This window comes from Chionomys nivalis, chromosome 8 (assembly GCF_950005125.1).
Source record: "Chionomys nivalis chromosome 8, mChiNiv1.1, whole genome shotgun sequence".
Lineage (NCBI taxonomy): Eukaryota > Metazoa > Chordata > Mammalia > Rodentia > Cricetidae > Chionomys > Chionomys nivalis.
In genome coordinates this window covers 85,446,512-85,465,464 of record NC_080093.1, presented here as the reverse complement: position 1 = coordinate 85,465,464, position 18,953 = coordinate 85,446,512, and the positions used below count along the sequence as shown (strand labels likewise).

Sequence of the window (18,953 nt, the reverse complement as noted above, 5' to 3'; positions counted from 1 at the left end):
GACAAGGCTGCAGCACTGGGTCTCAGGGTTATTTACAGTCTACACTTTCTTCCATTATTAACACTGTGCTCTACAATGTTCTCTCTCTCTCTCTCTCTCTCTCTCTCCCTCCCTCCCTCCCTCCCTCCCTCCCTCCCCCGCTTTGTATGTGTGTGTGTGTGCACACACTTGTGTGTATGCATGTGGAGATCAAACATGGACGTCAGATGTAACTTTATTTATTTTTTTTCGAGACATGGTTTCTCTGTAGTTTTGGTGCCTGTCCCGGAACTAGTTCTTGCAGACCAGGCTGGCCTCGAACTCCCAGAGATCCGCCTGCCTCTGCCTCCCGAGCGCTGAGATTAAAGGCATGCGCCACCACCGCCCGTGACGTCACTCTTAAGGTGGCTGCCATCCACTGTGATTTTGTAGACACAAACTCTTACTGACATGGGACTCACCACATGGGCTAGGCTGGCTAGCCAGTTACCATCCTATCTCTGGCCCTCTGTTGATGGGATGACAAGCAAACTACCATGTTTAGCACTTCACTGTAAGTTCCAGGGCTCAAACAATGGTCCTCAAGCTTTCAGGGCAAGAGGTTTAACCAAGTGAGCTAACATCCCAACCCTTCGAATATATTACTAAATCATCAGAAGGCAAACTGCTCACTCGTGAGAGCTAAGGTCTCCCAGACTCAGAGATAACGGCAAGTTCTCTGCTCAGAGAGCCTGAGGATCTCATGTTCCCCTTCCACACCCTTCTTCAAGGTTGGGGTTGGGCCCTAGAGGGTGCTCTGATACATAGCCTTAACAATTGCTCTGTGGGTAGGAGACATGGACTCGGGTTTCTTGTCCTTTCACCTGGGTGTTGGCTCAGACAGCGGTAGAACTTGGCGCACTGGTGAAGACACGCTGGCTTGGGATACATTTTCTGTGTATCCTTAGACAGGAAAAAAAAATAAGATTCTATGCATTCAGGGTTATAATAGCATGAGGCCTGCTTCCCTAATTCAGAACTGGCAAGGCGTAACTCTGTAGAGTCAGCGTGGCCCAGAAGTGAAAGTCAGGACCTCTGAGCCACTCTGCCTGGGTCTGGAATGTATCTTTACCCCTCACCATTTGCCTAACCCGCCATGAGCCTCTAAACCTTTCCATGCTTCAGTTTCGAAACGTGGGAAACTTGGAGCTGTTGTAAAACTGCTTCCTGTAGGGTTTCTACAGGGAGTGTGTAATTTAGTAATAGAACCTTCATATTCTCCATGGGCATACATTAATCGTTAAGTTTTGTGACTGTTACTGGTCAAATGTTGTGCTGGAAACTGAAGGTAGAAAGATGAGTGAAGGTGTGGGGCTTCTTGGGATGACTGTTTGTCATCTTCTAATATTCTCCACTGCATCTGTCATAGAGTAATTAGAATCGTAGGCAGCTCCTCCATCCTTCCAGTAGATTGTGTGAATCCAGAACCTGGAATGAGTATCCTAATGAGGTCATTGCAAGGTCTGCCCCTAATCCTGGCCCCTATCCCTCTAGGGGACAATGGGAAGTCAGGAAAGGCAAGGGCATGGTCATCCCGGCTCCTCGGAGTGGGGATCACTCTACCGAGACTGACAAAGGAGGCAGGATAGTTGGGGAGGTGGGAAGATCTTCCTGCTAACTGGTCTTTCAAACATGCATCCTAGGGCCACTATTAGAGTTAGGGTCTTAAATGTCCCCCAGAAGCCTATGAATTAAAGGGCTAGCCCACAGGGTGTTCCACTGAGTGGTGCTGAGGGACATTCAGATGATGACGTCTTGTGGGAAAGTCTCAGGTCTCTGAGGATTGTCCTCAGTGGTTCCTGTGGGGCCTCCGCCCCTTTCCTCATGCTCTCCTTTGCTTCCGAGCCACATGATGAGTCACTCTTCTCTGACATGCACGTCCACTATCACTGTGTTGTTGTCTGAGGCCCAAAGCAATAGTGCCAGCATTGGGGTCTCTAACACTATGAGACAGAACAAATCTTCTCTCTTTGTAACTTGATTTTCTCAGGTATTTTTAACAGCAGTGATAAGCTGACTAACACACCCCTGTGGCTCTATGGTTTTGCAGGAAAGTAGATACATTCCTCATGGCTTGTGACATGCTCCTTAAGGCTTCCCAGGATTCTGATGCTCATGACCAAGTAGCCATGGTATGTCAGTAGCCATAGACATCAAAGGAAGCTGAGTACTAGCACAGCATGGTCAGGGGCAGTGACAAGATGCTATTTGAACTTGTCAAGTAGGCACCCGGATCACCTCATGTGCCCAGCCACTCCACTTGTCTCATACATATAGCACTTGTACTGTGGACTTCAGAGAGACTATCTCCTTCCTAAGCTCCTTGCTTCCTGCAAGGCACCAGGGGACAGAACTGTAGGACATCATGTAGGACCAGGGTGCATGCCACCCAGGTCCTGCCTTCTCCTGAGTCCTCTCTGCATTTCTTGGCAAGCTTCTGCTTAGCACAGTGGGCTTGGAGGTCTCCCAAATGCACGAGTGCTACATCCAGAACTAAGGGGCCCAGAAATCCCCTCCCACACCTGTAAACAAAGACTGTGCTTTTGTTTCCCTGCTGTCCAGGCCCAAATAATCACACAGAAACTATATTAAACACTGTTTGATCAATAGCTTAGGTATTCCTAGCTAGCTCTTACATCTTAAGCTAAACCATTTCTATTAATTTGCATATCACCCTGAGGCTGTGACCTTATGGTAAGATTTCCCTGTCTGTTTCTTTCAGCAACTATATGGTGTCTCTTTGACTCTGCTTCTCTGCCTATTCTCTCTCTCTCTCTCTCTATATATATATATATATATATGTGTGTGTGTGTGTGTGTGTGTGTGTGTGTGTGTGTGTGTGTGTTCAGATTTCCTGTCTGGTTTTATTCGTCCTGCCACAGGCCAGAGCAGCTGCTTTTATTAACCAATGGTAATAAGACATATTCACAGCATACAGAGAGGACTCCCACATCCCACACCAGTCTCCAGATTTTTTTTTTTTTGGCCATAACTTACAATAAAGAAGTTTATTCTTGTATTGCACTCATAACACACACACACACACACACACACACTCACACACACCCCTCTACATGAAAAACAACAAGTTGCAAAACAATCTTTAGTTTTACTATGTGTTAATCTCCATCATCAGCTTGACTAGAATTAGAATTGGATTGCTTAGGAGGCACACCTCTCTGGGTGTGTCTATGAAGGCGTTTCCAGAGAGGTTTAACTGAGGAGGTGTAGGTGTGTGGACTTGATACAATCTAGAATCACCCTTGGAAGAGAGTCTTAATGATGGCTGTCTATACCAGGTTGGCCGGTGAACATGTCTTTGGCAGACTGTCTTGATTACAGTAATCGTCATGGGAAGACCCAGCCTACTATGGTGGCACTATTCCCTCCCTGACTTTGGGTCCTGGATTGTGAGTGCAGAAAGTGAGCTGAGCAGTGAGCATGCTTACATTCACCATCTCTGGCCCTAGCTATGAATGTGGTGTCATTAGCTATTTGAAATTCCTTCACCCTGACACCCCTGTTTTGACGAGCTGTAACTGGACCTGGATCTAAAGCAAATCCTTTCTCTCCTAGGTGGATTTTTGTCAGGGTATTTTATACAGCAGCAGCAGCAGCAACGACAGACAGAATAGATTTCTCTGAACGAGAGCAGCATCATCCTACGGTCTGGGACCCCAGGATGAATAAAAAAGCAGAAAGCAAGCCCAGCACCAGCGTCCACCAGAGATAGATTAGATCATCAAACTGTAGCCAGAATAAGCCTTCCTCCTTTAAGTTGCCTTTGTCAGGTAGCTTGTCACAGCAACAAGAAAGTAACGGGTACACTATATATGACAGATCTGAGACCTCCTGTTTTGCTCTGGAATATTCTATTAAGAAAGAGGAACAGTGGTTGTGCACTAGTGGGTTATTGATTTCATAACCCTTTGATAGGCAATGACTGAATTTTGAAAATCACCGATCTATATCAGAATAAATGTTATTAAATCCCTGCTCGCCCTTCATATTACCTGAAATTTAACAAATAACTATCATTACTGTAAACACCAACAATGGCCATTTGGGATGATGCTATTTCAAAAGGCACATGACCTCTAACTGTTCCAGGATGCTGCCACACATGCAATAAATATATCTAGGATAGTGATTTTTTTTCTTAGTAATATAGCCCAGGCTGCCAATAAACTTGGAATCCTCCTGTCTTAGCCTCCTGTGTTTTGCTGGGATCACAGGTAAATGCCACCATGCTCAGCCCAGTGCAATAGGTGACCCCTGAGAGAGGTTAGGGGTTATTCTTTATAAGGACATTCACAGATCCATTGGAGATCCACTTTAAGGACCCATTCACAGATTCATGGAAGGTCTGCCATAAAAACATTCACAGATCTGTGGGAGATCCCCCATGAGGACACTCCCAGAGATCCATGGGAGACTGGACTGGTAGGCCTTACAGGGGATTTCTAGAAGATTCAGGACGGAAACTGTCTTACCCCCGGGTGTCAGAGCCCTGCTTAATAGCTACATTGTGCCTTTGGCTATAAAACATGAGAAACACATTTATTATCTCTGAGCACAGAACAGCATCTTCCTAAAGGGTCCAGGAGGCGGGATATAGGTAGGCATCCCTGTGTTCGTGCCAGCCATGTATGCTGTGTGGGTCAGGGACAGAGAGAGGACCTGCTGGACCTCACTGACATGCAGACAACCATCTCAATAGTCAGGGGTTGCAGCCCTGTCACAGCCTCAGCTTGTACCCAACTTGGACCATTCAGCACCCCAGGAGTAGCCCTCTTCTTACACTGGCTTCTGCCTGTAGCTGTCAAAACTGGTCCTTCACAGCTCTTTCATATCCAGAGGCAATGTGATCAAGGCTCATCTCCTAGCTTCTGCCAACTGTCACTGTGCACAACAGAAGCCACTATACTAAGGTGACAGCCCCATGGAGACACAGTGAAGGGAACCACCCTGTGGGTAGAGAAAGCCCAAGGTCCAGGCAGAACACACAAACATACGCACACTTACACCTGTGCAAGCAGGACACAGACAGATACCATTCCTGAGCTAGAGCCAAACCCAGGATCTTAACACAGCTGCGTCTTAGAGACAGTAGGGAAAAAAACAGCCAAAGGTTAAAGCCCAAATCCATCCTGACCCAGCCCTGAATAAATCTGTTAAGATTTTCCACCTGTGATTTATTCGTCTCCCCAGGTGACTCTAACATACAGCCATGGTTTAGGACCACTGGGCTGAAGGCAGTGGTTTCTGACTCCAATCTGAGAACCCACCTCAAAAATGCATTAAAAATGTGGACTACCCCAGCTGTTCCTCCCCTCCCCCTCCCTGAAGAGTTATTCTCACCCCAGCATGAGAGCGGCTCCTGCCTGATCTGCAGGACTCGGGGTTCACTGTCAACACCTCAGTTCCAACAGTCATGGCACCTCAGTGCCACATCACCCGATCTGATATCACCATCCTTAGGTATCAAAAGTCTATTCTAGAAAAGCATGCTACCTTCTCTCAGACAGAGTAAGATGCTGTCATTTCCTTCCTTCCAGGAGCCTTTGGAAATTTAATAACTTGTGACTGCAAGGTCTATTTTCTTCACCTGAGCATCATGACATTTCATCTCCCTCCTGGAGTTTCTAAGCTGCCTCTCCCCTGCCTCCTCTCTAAGCCCAATACAGAGGGTTTTCAGACATCCTTGTATATAAAAGAGAAGGCTGTGCCATGGCTGGGCTAACCTGGTCCCCGAACCCCAGATGCTCAGCGCTGACCCTCCTCATCCTCCCTGCCCTTCACACTCTTACAAACGGCCAACTCTTGGGAAGCCCTGTCCTTCTCTCAAATGTTTCTGTGGGGTGTTCTACAGAACACACTCTGAGGAACAGCAGAGAAAGCCTGCTCCGCCCTGCTGCACCCTGCTGCACCCTGCTGCGAGACTGCAGGAAGGCTTCCGGGAAGGAAATCTTGATCAGTTGATGGACTGTGGGTCTCAGAGGTTCTTCACGGAGCTCTGCTCTCTTGATTTACCATAGGGAAGAGTCTTAGGAAAGGGGAAGGGATTTTGAAATCAAGGTTCCAGAAATGCCCTCTAAGCAGTAGCAGCCTGTCCCCATAGAACATGGCATATTCTTTAGGTGTGGGGTTGGAGGAAGACAACATAGATCATTGCAGGAGGGACAGAGAGACATGTTCAGCTGTCTCCCAGACTCCAGAACCCTCCCCTTCAGGATAGACGGGCTGACGGCTGTGCTGCTAGAGATGCAATTGTTGTCACCTGCCTATCTGCGAGGTCAGCAAACCCGGCTTCTTTCAGCCACACGGCACTGAGAAGCTAAGTCTGGGGAGATTATTTTGGGGACGGCTGTGGCCAAGAAAAGCTGTCTGAGTTGCTATAAACACAAAAGGACCAAGGCTGTTTTATTGCCTTTGTGAGGGTTTCAGACGCTGCAAGGCTAATGAAGGCCCTGAGCTGCACGGTCCCAGACTCTGAAGAGACTTCAGAAGGAGAAGATGAAAGGTGGGGTGCAGTCCTGACAACCTGGTCCTCATTAAAAGTGACTCCGATGCTTCCTGGCAGCAGGCAAGCTTCAGTGTGCGCAGCTCCAGGCCAGTGCCTTCTCAGAGGCTCAGGCTGCTCCCAGGGACCAGAGAAGGGCCTAGGAGACAGGGCCCCACTGATGAATGACATCTTCTAGGCCAGCAAAGCGGAACCTCAGATAGCCAGCCACAACAGCTCCTCAGAGCCCTGGTCCCACCAGACATCAGCCAATTACCAGAGTCTACTTTGTGTGAGGGCTCTGGAAGGTAGATGGCTCCAAGTTTAGCAGACCAGGGTTGAACTGCCAGCCTGCCACTCCCAAACTGAGGCTGAGCAAGTTCCTGACACACTTGTTACTCAAGCAGCAGAAACAGAATAAAGGGAATGTCTACCTCCTAACAGTTGAGCAAAGACATTTTTCACATGCAATGCTTAGCACTGCCTGAGCGTGGGAAGCGTTCCATCACCATTGCAGCCTAAGATCCCTGTTTCTCTATGGCACATGGCAGCCTAGCACACTGGCAGACCCAGGCTGAGCATCCAGATGCCCACTGAGTTCCTGTACGGTCCTCTACCAGCTGCAGGCTTCGTTGCATTTGTACACACTTCAAAACCTCTGGTTCTTCCTCTGCGAAAATAACATGATAACTTATACTCGCCCTACCTGCCACAAAGCGTTTGGGTGGGATATAGCAAGTTCCACATGCAGGTCAGCACATCTGCGTACCTCTTGACTTGATGCAAGAGAGGCCTAGCCAGTCTGTCTGGACGATAGCACACGTACCCTGAGGGTTGATCTTATAATAAGATCCCTTCCCCAGAGCACATCACAATCCTGCTCTACAGACCAGTGGGGTGCAAGGTCATTCAAAGCTCAGCTGCAAATCCCCTGAGCAGAGCCAGGAAGGATGTATCACCTGCTGCTCTCAATTTTGTTGCCTCGAGGAAGTCTTTCTCAGTATCAACACAGAGGTCTAAGAAAAGGATAGAGCAGGATTCCCTGGAGGGTCCCCTCCTCCAGAGCTTTCCTTTATCTGCCAGGCCCCCAGTCCACTTCTCTAGGACATGTCAGTAGCTAGCCTCTGGTTCGTTTTCTGTTGGATTTGTGAGAACCATGCAGGCTCCACAGGGAGGCTGGGAGTTCTGGGGGTAACTTGTGCCTTGGTCATCCCTGGGGCCAACAAATCACATCATAGAGAGACAGAGACCCAATTTGGAGCAATGGTCTGAGCTCCTAAGGTCCAAATGAGGAGCAGAAGGAGGGAGAACATGAGCAAGGAAATCAGGACCACGAGGCGTGCACCCACCCACTGCGACAGTGGAACTGATCTATTGGGAGCTCTCCAAGGCCAGCTGGACTGGGACTGAATAAGCATGGGTTGAAACTGGACTCTCTGAACATGGCGGACAATGAAGGCTGATGAGAAGCCAAGGACAATGGCACTAGGTTTCGATCCTAATACATGAACTGGCTTTGTGGGAGCTTAGCCTGTTTGGATGCTCACCTTCCTGGACCTAGATAGAAGTGGGAGGACCTTGGTCTTCCTGTAGGGCAGGGAATTTGGACTGCTCTTCAGTATCGAGAGGGAGGGGGAATGGTATGGGGGGAGGAGAAGAGGAGTGAGGATAGGGGGAGGGGAGCGGGGGGAGGGGGCAATATGTGGGAGGAGGGGGAGGGAAATGGGAAACGGGGAGCAGTTGGAAATTTTAATTAAAAAAGAATAAAAAAAATGAGAAAAAAAAAGAAAAGGCTCCATATACCTTGTTGACATGATGTGTCGATGTTTATCAAGACAGTGTTTATAAAGGCTGTGGTAAAGAGAGAAGGCTTGTAGAACCACACTGTCCTTCTAATACTGTTGCCACAACTGACCACCACAGACCGGGTAAATTGTAAAGAACAGGAGTTTATTATGCTCAAGAATATAAGGCTGACCCTTGAGAGGACTCCCTGCAGGGAAGGACTTCCTACAGAATCCTGAGGCATCGCGTGGGAAAGGGCGTCATGGAAGATAACTTAAGTATCTTTTATAATATACTCACTCTTGGGATAACAGACCCATCCCCTCCACAGTCTGTACCCACCCATGAAGCCAGAGCCTTCGTGGTCCAGTCATCTCCATAGCCGCCTTCTCAATACTGTTGCTCTGGGTCTCACATTCTCCACACTAAATTTTTGGGGTAGGCATTTAGATCTAACACATTCTAAGCAAGGGAACTCAGGCTTAGAGGTTAAATATCTCATGTAGGGATTCTCAGTAGGAACATTAGGCAAACAGGATTTCATCCCTGGAGTATGTCACTCATGGGCCTCCCAAGCAGTAGGACTGTTGTCCCTTTAGCTCCTGCCCTGCTCCAACCCTAACCATATGGCTGTAGAAAGAAGAGCTTCATAGCCTGTCTCTCTCCATCATCAGCCCAGTCACCCAGGGTCATGGAGGGCCTAGCAAGAAAATGACCCTTGAATGAAGGATGTGGCTGAGCCCTCAGGAGAGTGTTCTCAATAGAAAGTCTCTCAAGGAAGCAATTTGTACTTTGTTCTGGGTTGCTTGTAAGATAAACTGTTTGAGAGTGCACAGCCAGGGAAGAATGGGTGCTCTATCTCACACAAAGAGCAACTGATGACAACCAGTTCTGACAGGAGACGAGGGCACAACCATCTGGAGGCTAGCCATGCTTCCCATTCTGCTGCGGTACCCAGCTGGGGCAGAGGGAGGAATGGCCAGGGGCCAGTGCCAATGCATGGCTGTCAGACTCCCCAGCTCAGGGCAGGTCTGGAGCTGAAAGGGGAAGGCAGTCACATGGGCAGCAGAGAGGGCATCAAGGGTAGTATTTCTTCACACTCTCACTGTCCTGGAGTATTTCCTTATATGTCCCCCAGTAAATCAAACTAAAGTCAATTTAGGAAGGGGATAGTCAGAGAGACGTGTGGCAATGAAGGCACTGAACTGGCTGAAGTTATTTCTAGATGGTGTAGCTGGTGATGGAGAAAGACACTACAAGTATATGAGAGGGCAAATGCTGAACCCTGATCACCCAGAGTGGAGAAAGGTACAGACCGCGTGAGCTGGGTCCACTCGAAATGATTGAAATGTATACCATGATCTGTTTATTAAGTCACCAATGATCTGTCACACAACATGTGAAGTATGTTCGTTACCTCCTTTCATCTTCAGAGTAATCCACGAGGTAAGTATGAAAACCCCTGTTTCTGCATGAGGAAACACACGTAGGGCTGTGTCATACAATGGATTGTATAACAAGTGCTGGGGAGATGGCTCAGTCAGTCAAGTGTCCGCCATGAATGCAAAAGGACCTGAGTTTAGTCCCCAGAACCCACGCAAAAAGCCAGATGTGGTGGTACACCCTTGTAATCTCAGCACTAGGAGGGTTGGGGCAGCCTGAGTTTCAGGGTCAGTGGTGAAGGATCTTGTCCCAAAAAAAAAAAAGGTGGCGAATGATCAATGAAGACACCCAATGCCAACCTTGTGCATTCATGTACATACATGTGTATGTGCACTGTCATGCACATGTATGTGCACACTAATATAACAGACACACAGATGTGATATTTAGGGGGCTAGGAGCAGAAGTACCATCCATGCGTGTGCTCTATCCTATTCTATTCTCTGTCTCTACTACAACCCACAAACCCATCCCATCCCATGCAAGACACATACAAGCCAATATCCAGGGGCCCAGAAAAGCTACAGAACAAAACAAAACATTATTATGTTGAATAAAATTAAACAGAACTCAATAGGGCTACTGTCACTTATTTGACTATCTCAGTGCACAATACTCAGAGGCAAGAGCTTTGGATGGATGAAAATATACTTATTGAGCAATCAAATAAAAGCACTCTGGGTCCAGACTGCACCCTGGCATATAAGTTATTTTTATAAATACAAACCTAGTATTATCCAAATGCTTGAAAAGAAAGTTGTCTTTCAATGGAGGATCTGCATTTCGGCATAAAGGAATGTGCCTGAGTTATTCACCAGAGATAGGAGATCTGATGGCTGCTATATATTTAGCATTTAGAAAGCCTGAGGATTCAGAGGGCTCACGGCAGGCATGAAGATGGGCCCTGTGTACAGAAACGCTGGGTGAAGTATGTAAGCCTTGTTTGCAGCATCATGAGTATTCTCTCTGCAAACGAAGTCACAAGGACAACAGTGGCAGGGATATCTTTTTGGCAAAATGAAAATGTGTCTACAGGTCAAGAGCGAGAGAAGCAAGGACAATATTCTACTACCACTGACCATCTATCATTTACAAAGCCTCTGGGCTGGGTACTCAGCATTCGCTTGAGGCAGCAGGTCTTTGCCTTGTGGGGGTACACCTTCTATTGTCAGACACAGACATTTGGTAAATAAAACAGAAGCTTCGCTTTCTGCTGGGAACAGGCTGCTCGCTGTTGAAATGGGCAAGTTCATGAAACCCGGGAAAATGGTGCTTGTCCTGGCTGGATGCTACTCCGGAAGAAAAGCCGTCATCGTGAAGAACATTGATGATGGCACCTCAGACCGCCCTTACAGCCATGCCCTGGTGGCTGGAATTGACCGTTATCCCCGAAAAGTGACGGCTGCCATGGGCAAGAAGAAAGTCACCAAGAGATCCAGGATCAAGTCCTTTGTGAAGGTTTATAACTACAACCACCTGACGCCCACAAGGTACTCTGTGGACATCCCCCTGGACAAAACTGTTGTCAACAAGGATGTCTTTAGGGACCCAACCCTGAAACGCAAGGCAAGGCAGGAAGCCAAGGTCAAATTTGAGGAACGATACAAGACAGGGAAGAACAAATGGTTTTTCCAGAAGCTTCGCTTTTAGGTCTATTTTTGTTTACATCATTAAAAGTTTAAAAAACAAAAACAAAAAACAAACAAACAAAAAAAACAGAAGCTTCGGGCATTACAGTCTGTGACACAGTGGAGAGAGACTTTAGGAGGGAAGTTACTGTCTAAACATGGTGGCTAGCTTAGGTCACACTTGAGCTGACATCTAAAAGATGAAGGACCAACCATGGGCAATGGAGATGGCAGCCTTAGAAACCTTTGTTGTCAGAATGAGTTCAATGACCAATGATGGACAATGGTCCCAGTGGGGTTAGCTAGAATGAGTTAGGCAGGAGGCTGAAGAGAGATGGCTGGAGTCTTGTGAGCTCTAGTAAAGAGAAGGGGCCTTGCCATAAAAGTAACAGGGAAAGCTGGAAGGGTTTTAAGTAAAAGAGCGTTAGGAGCTGATGGCCTGAAAATTCGTTTGAGTGGACAGTGGATAGAGGGAGGCCACCTAGGAGAGACTGAGCCATGGGGAGAAGAAGCGGCTTAGATGAAGCTAGAAAGATTGAAGATGGAAAGAGACAGCTGGATTTACAATATACTTTGGGAGCACGAACGCCAGACTTTAAGTTAGGTAAAGGTGAATTTACTCATTCAACAAACATTGAAGATCAACAAACACAAAGCCCGAGGATTTATTCTTTGCTGCATCCACGGGGTTTTAAAATGGCAGAGGATCCCATGGAGGGTGGGCGGGGAAGCAAAGCTCTGGAAGCAACAAGGGAATCCAAATAATATGGCAGGCAAGTGGGTGTTTGGAAGAATGGACAGAAGATGATATAATATGTAGATGAATGACAGACAGGATAGTGATAAACAAGAAAAAGATAGACCAACAGATAATATGATAAGTAAGAAATAGATAGAAAGATAGACAGATGATAGATGTGGTAATTTGAATAAGAATGCCCCCCATGGGCTCATGTATTTGAGTTTATGGTACCCGGCTGGGAAAACTGTTAAAGAGAGATTAGTGGGTGTGGCCTTGGTAGAGGAGGTGTGCCAATGGGGTTGGGTTCATGCCATTCCCGTTTTCTCTCTCTCTCTCTCTGCCTATGGTTGTGGATCAGATGTAAGTCTTCTCCAGAGCTGCCCTACGAACTCTGACTGCCTTCCCCCAGCACCAGCTTCTAGGCATAATCTAAGCCAAATGTGCTCCTATCTGGTGACCCTAACCACACCCAGACTTCTGTCCAGCATACAAGGAACACCTCCCAGGAAAGACAGGTACTTCAGTTGCAAACCTGCAGCGAAGAAAGGCTGAACACTTTCTACATGTGCACTCAGATTTCCCCCATTTCCATTTTTATTTCCACAAAAAGAAGACGCATATGAGATCTCTGTTTTACTCCTTTTTCTCCTAATTCTACTTAGTGTCACTTCTCTCGTGCTTCTACCTGCATAATACATCTTGTTATCATACTGCAGTTGCTGCATCTTAAGTAGCTGATAATTATCATATTTCTAGAGCCTGTTAACATGCACTTTCCCCAGCAAGCTCCTACTCAATCTCCATGTGAGCCATTTATTTCATTTTTTTTTTAGGAACATCACAGGTGGGTGCTCAGTGGAAAAGCAATCATTAATCTCATTAAAACAGCAGGGCAAGGCACTGAGAGCACATCTCCTGACATGCTCAGAGTGGAGGCTCGTGGCTCCTGGGACCCCCAAATTGAGTTCTGTTCCTTTTAGTCATAATGAGTGGTAAAATACAAAAGCATACTTAAAACAAAATCTTTGAAACTTGACCCGAGGCTGCAGATCCTGTCGCTGGTACTCACTTCATGCTATTGTTAGCCAGCCCCAGAAAAGCCTTGGGGACAGCTGCACCTGTCCGGCATTTGTATATGAATTTTCTAAAGGTGTACGACTTCGAACGGGTTAGCATTAGAAAAATGGGAACATCACTGGGTATGGTGGAAACAAAAAGATGAATAATTTAGCAACAGATCAGTAATTGGGGTTAATCTACCCTATGAGATTCTGTCTCAAAAGAAGACAATGGATACCAGGGATGTAATTCAGCTGGTAGAGTTCTTGGTTAACTTGCATAAAGCCCCAGGTTGAATCCCCTACATGCCTGTGATCCCAGTACTTGGCGGGTGGGGAAGATCAGAAGTTTGAGAGGTCACTCTCAGGTATGTAACTAGCCTGGGATACATAAGACCTTGTGTCAAAGGAAGAGAGGGAGGAAAGGAGAAAGGAAGGGAAAGAAGAAATGACGGAGGAAGGGAGACAACTGAGAAATTGAGGTAGGGATGTGGCTCAGTGCCAGAACGCTTTTCTAACATATGCAAGAACCTTGGCTCGACCCAGCACTACACAAAACAAAAATGGAAAACGCCACTGAATTCCGCCAGTCAGTCCCAGTGGCCCTTCTACAGGGGTCATCTAGAAGAGCACACCCAACAATCTCCAGTCACGTCATGGGACTCCAAGTCACTCAGTCCAAACAACACTCTCTGTAGAGGATCAAGAGCAGATCTGGGGAACCATGGTTTATATGATTTGGATCGCTCTCTAAACGCAAGCCTTCCCTCCCTGTAAGGCTATGAGAAGACTCCTACCTGCAGACAGCAATCTGGGCACAGTGAGCATGAGCATGGAGTTCTCCCATTAGCCTTCCCTTCTTGACCTGGGAGTGGGTGAGCTCCCTACACATCAGTTCAACATGTTGCCAGCTAGGTTTATGGAATCAAGAAACCAATTCACCTAAGTCCTGCTCCAAACCATCTGATAACTCTAGCTCAGCATCCACCCTCGCTCCGAGCAGCAGGGGAATGGGAGAAAGGGCATCCCAGGGTTAACAAAAGCACAGAAAAGTGACTCCTTACACTCACGGACCTCTGAGATTCTGAGTCTTGGCCTGGTAACAGAGGACTTATTAGATCTCAGAATGGTTTCGCTCACATATAAAGACACACCGACACAGACAGACATGAGAACACGAGAGAGAGTGGTGTGGGGGAGAAGAGACCCTAAATTCTGTTCTACGGAATAATAAGAATCAGGAAGCACGAACCCCCTCCGGTACACGGAGCTAATTGGACACATTCAGAAGGGAGAAATCTCCTTCAGAGCCTATAAAATTAAAGGCAATAAATAAGCAAATAAATGTGTTTCCTCCAATCTGGAGGTGCCTCCTTTATTGGCTCATAAAGCATTGCCTGGCATGCTGGCTCTGTTATCGACAGCCCAGAGACAAGGTTGCACCATCAGCCCGCTAATTGGAACATCCCTTTCTCGGGAAACTCCTTAGTAAAGGACTGGGGTTCAGTTCCCATTTTCTTTTGGCAGAGGTTGTGGCTCAGAGACACTGAGACACTTGAAATAACTATTGCATGGCAGGTTGGGGAGGAGGTGACAGAAACGGGGGGTGCAGACTCCTGAAGATGCTGAGCCAGGGAAAACATTAAACTTGGGATCTTCTCCAGGGCCCTGGTGTGCAATGGGTGTGAGATGCCCGTGTGAACTCTCAGACAACAAGGATATGAAACTTCAAAGCAGACGGGAATCTGATCTGCATTTCACCTGACTGGGGGAATAAAATGTTGAGTCAGTCCAGATTCAGGACAAGTGACGATAGAACCTTCTAGAAAATTTGTGTGCTCTGAAGTTGGGGGAACATGAGTCTGTGCCTGATACACACCCAAGAGGACTGAGCCACTAAGCTCCACTGCCTCAGCAAAACTAAGCCAAGGCTCCTGAGGGAGTGTTTTAAGAGTGAACATGTCCCAGGTGGTAGCCTACTAGGACAAAAGATGCTTTATGAGTCCCCGTGAGTTGCTGCTACAGGGGCAGAAACCATGGCAGAGCTGGGAAGAGCCAGCCAAAGTGAAGACTCGGCCCCTATCCTAGAAGCTGCATCCACTGGCTCTGTAGAGCATCTCCAGAGAACTCACAGGAGTAAAAAAAGGTCCTTTTCGCTTTTTTATTTTCCTTTCCTTTTTCACCCCACCCGCCACCCCATTTATCTAGATTTGCCTAGATAATTTGAGGATATAAAGAAGATCCTAAAAGCTCTTGAAGAGGGAAGGAAAACAGGTCACAAATAAAGGAACAAAGAAACTAGATCATAAAAGCAGTGCTGGGAGCTTGAAGCTAGTGAATCAGCACCTTCCAAATCCCAAGGAAAATTCATTTTCAACCCGGAGTTCTACAGGCAGTTCACCTGCCAATCAACTGCAAAGGGAGAGTAAAGATATTCTGAGACAGACGAAGGCGAAAACCATGTATTTCCCACGGCCTCTTTCCTGGGACACTCCTGAAAGACGCGTTCTTGCGAAAGAAGGAAGTAAACCGAAAAGGGAAAACAGGGGATTAAAGTCAGAGATTGAGCCCAGGAGCCAGGATAAGGGCTTCCAAAGATGAAGGCATACTAAGTCTTGACTGGCAGAACCAGGGCAGTCTGCGAACGATCAGCCCTGCAGAGCAGAAGGATCAAGGGCTCTGGGAAGCACATGGAAGCAGATGGATTATACGATAGATCCAAACATTTGGAAAGTAATATCAAACTTACAAAGCAGATTTGATGGAACACATAGGAAAACCATGAAGGCTAAATGCTGACTTAATCTTTTTATATAGAAAGAGCAAACACGAGTGTGGCTAAAGGTTTGCCTGTGGGTCCTCATATTCACCTCCTCTCTGCTCTGACCTTTGTGAGAGGGTGCTGGGTGCTGGCCCCCCGACCTCAGTGCTCAAAGGTGGCTTCCGCCTGAATTTAACCACTGAGAGATACCCCAGGAGAAAGTGAACAGGGAAGAGGACAGCCAATGTCTCTACCCCTCACTTACACAGTCTTTATGGTATCTCTTATAGAGATACGATCTCCCTCTAGTCTGCACTCCTAGAAAGGCCTTCTGATGGATGGCCTTATGGAGTCTGGGAGCTGCTTCTTACAGTTGCTAACTTCTAGTTGCCTCAACTTCCCCGGGGTGGCTTTTCAGTTCCTCCATTACTGCTCGACCAATTTAAATTCACTTGCAACTGACTTAAAGAATGATTTCTATTTTTCTAACTGGAAACTGCTCTAGCCAGTAAGAAACTTGCTATCGCGGAGGTTGCCTTCACTGTAAACAGATACTAGTTTATACTAGTTTAACCTGGAGTATGAAGACGAGGGTAGAGGAGGGATGCAGTCATGGGAGGTTGAGTACAGAGAGGCTCAGCCTTATCTCCCATAACAGGAACCCGGGATGCCCTGTCTAATGCTGGTGCGCCAGGAAACAGGGATGCCAGCATGTCCTTAGAACAGTGACTCAGATATGAGCTGGTGTGGGCTAGGGTGAGGAGGAGGCTATGATCTAACAGAAAAGCATGTTGTGTCTTTGTAGGTCCCTCTGGAGTTTGAACTATGGCGAGGATTACTCTGATGAAATTCAAAGTAAGTGTAGAAATGATTCAATTTGATAATCTGAGAAGTGACATAAAACTCACTGACTCTTAGTTCTCTGATCTGGCCTCTGCCCCATGAAAAGCTAGGGCCTTGGTTTATCTATGGTCTTGGGATTCTGTCTCAGAAGCCATGGATCCCTGAGGCTGAAAGCCAGTAGACCAATAAATACTCTTTTATGCAAATTGACCTTCTTGAAACCTCACCAAATGGGACACATTAACATGAACAGGACTCATGTTTCTGATAAGGTTTCTCACTTTGAATTGCACTGAAGTTAGGTCTCCCATCCAAGGACTGACAAATTCTGATCCTGCTTAACATTCAAGATCAGACAAGATCCATTGTGTTTAGGGTAGACTGGCCTTAGAATGCACTGTGAACATATCAACTGTCTGGGTGTTCTACCCAACAGAAGAAAGAAAGAGGAAAGAGGGGTCTCCCTCAACATCTTACCATGAAGCTGGAGAAGGGAGATGGGAGAGAGGGAAATTTAGTTCTCAAGTGGTCAGAACCAGGAGGGGACATTATTCCTTGTCACCTCCCCACCATGACCTTCTACTTCTCCCTTTGTCAATGACTGTCCTGCTTATATTTTGCCAACTTTATACAAGCCAGTGTCATCTGAGAGGAGGGACCTCAACTGAGAAACACTATCAGAGTGACCCACTGGCATGCCTGTGGGGACATTTTCTTAAAATGATTGATGTGGGAAGGCCCAGGCCACTGTGGGCCATGCCACCCCAGGGCAGGTGATCCTGTGCTGTACAAGAAGGCAGGCTGAGCAAGCTATGGGAAGCAAGCTAATAAACCATGCTCCTCCATGGCCTCTGATTCAGTTACTGCCTTCAGGTTTCTGTCCTGGCTTCCCTTAGTCATGTAATGCAAATGTAAGCTGAAATAAACCCTGTCCTCCCTGAGTTGCTTTTGGTTAGGGTTTTTATCATGGCAATAAAAAGTGAACTAGGACAATGACCTCTAGTTTGAAATGGAATCTCTTAGCACAAGTCCAGGGTTCCTATTGCATGGTGCACACTGAGACTCACTATGGAACCAGCATTTAAGTGCAAGAAACAAATGAAGACAACCAGGTAAGAGAGGAAAGCAAGACAAGGAAGAGAAGGCATATTGGAAAGCATGGTTTGGTTAGCCAGAAACATGAACAACCAGCTAACTCCTGCCAGGGAAACTAGATGTTGGGCACATGCCTCTGTGCTCTCTTCCCTGAAGGTTTAGGGAGCTGGGGTGTTTATGTACCATCTCCTGTCCATCACCAGTCACTGGATGCTATGGGGAACGGGTGTTGATTCCCCAGTATTCTGGTCTTCCTGAGAAGAGGGAGTACTAGTGAGAAGAGACATCTAAACAAAAAAATGAGATGCTGGTGGCTACACGTTGAGCCAGTATAGACAGAGAAGTTCCTGTTTCTTCTGGTTCCACAGTCATTCAGTCCCAAAGATATACACAGAGGCTTATATTAGTTATAAACTGATTGGCCCAGGCTTATTATTAATTAGCTCTTACAACTTAAATTAACCCATAATTCTTATCTATGTTTAGGTACATGGCTTGGTACCTTTTCTCAGTAAGGCATTCTTGCTTCCTCTGCATCTTGTTGGTGGCTGCATCTCTGCCTGTCCTCTCCCCAGAATTCTCCTAGTCTGGTTTCCCTGCCTGGCTACTGGCTCATCAGCATTTTATTAACTCAATATGAGTGACAAATCATTATCCCACAGCAAACCAGGGTGTACTGAAGGAGTGGGCAGGGATACTGATTACTGTTGGGAGATACTGCCATCCCCCTTGCCCTGTCTCATCATCTTGCTTCCGTGGGTTCAGTGTTAGATCCCAACAGCATTGTTGAGTCTGGTGATTCCTCTCCATATAACTTAAACATATCTCTTTGAATTATCTGCTCTACTCACAGACTTAGTTACCCCATCCATGTCCCCAGACCACTGTGCTCTTTCTATCCACAGTGAATTATACTAGTCTAAGTTCCTGTCTTTTGTCTCTATTATGTGGTAGCCTGCTGTGGGATAATGCTCTTGTGTGTTGTAAAGATTTGTCACTCATATTGGTTTAATAAAATGCCAGGCAGGAAGTATAGGTGGGGCAACCAGACTAACAGAGTTCTAGGAAGAGGAAAGCC

General features: G+C 46.8%; 2 protein-coding genes across 2 annotated transcripts in view; one reads left to right on the top strand and one right to left on the bottom strand.

Annotated features, from left to right (window-relative positions):
- The window catches only part of Galnt18 (polypeptide N-acetylgalactosaminyltransferase 18), a 327,380-nt gene that overhangs the window by 179,824 nt on the left and 128,603 nt on the right, over positions 1–18,953 (bottom strand). The window lies entirely within an intron of this gene.
- Positions 10,988–11,398, top strand: LOC130879467 (60S ribosomal protein L27-like). The gene has a single exon (XM_057778043.1). It carries the CDS (start codon positions 10,988–10,990, stop codon positions 11,396–11,398), a length of 411 nt encoding a protein of 136 aa, XP_057634026.1.

Excerpts from the sequence above, each read along its gene's own strand:
- LOC130879467 (XM_057778043.1), top strand. The coding sequence starts at position 10,988 with ATGGGCAAGTTCATGAAACCCGGGAAAATGGTGCTTGTCCTGGCTGGA.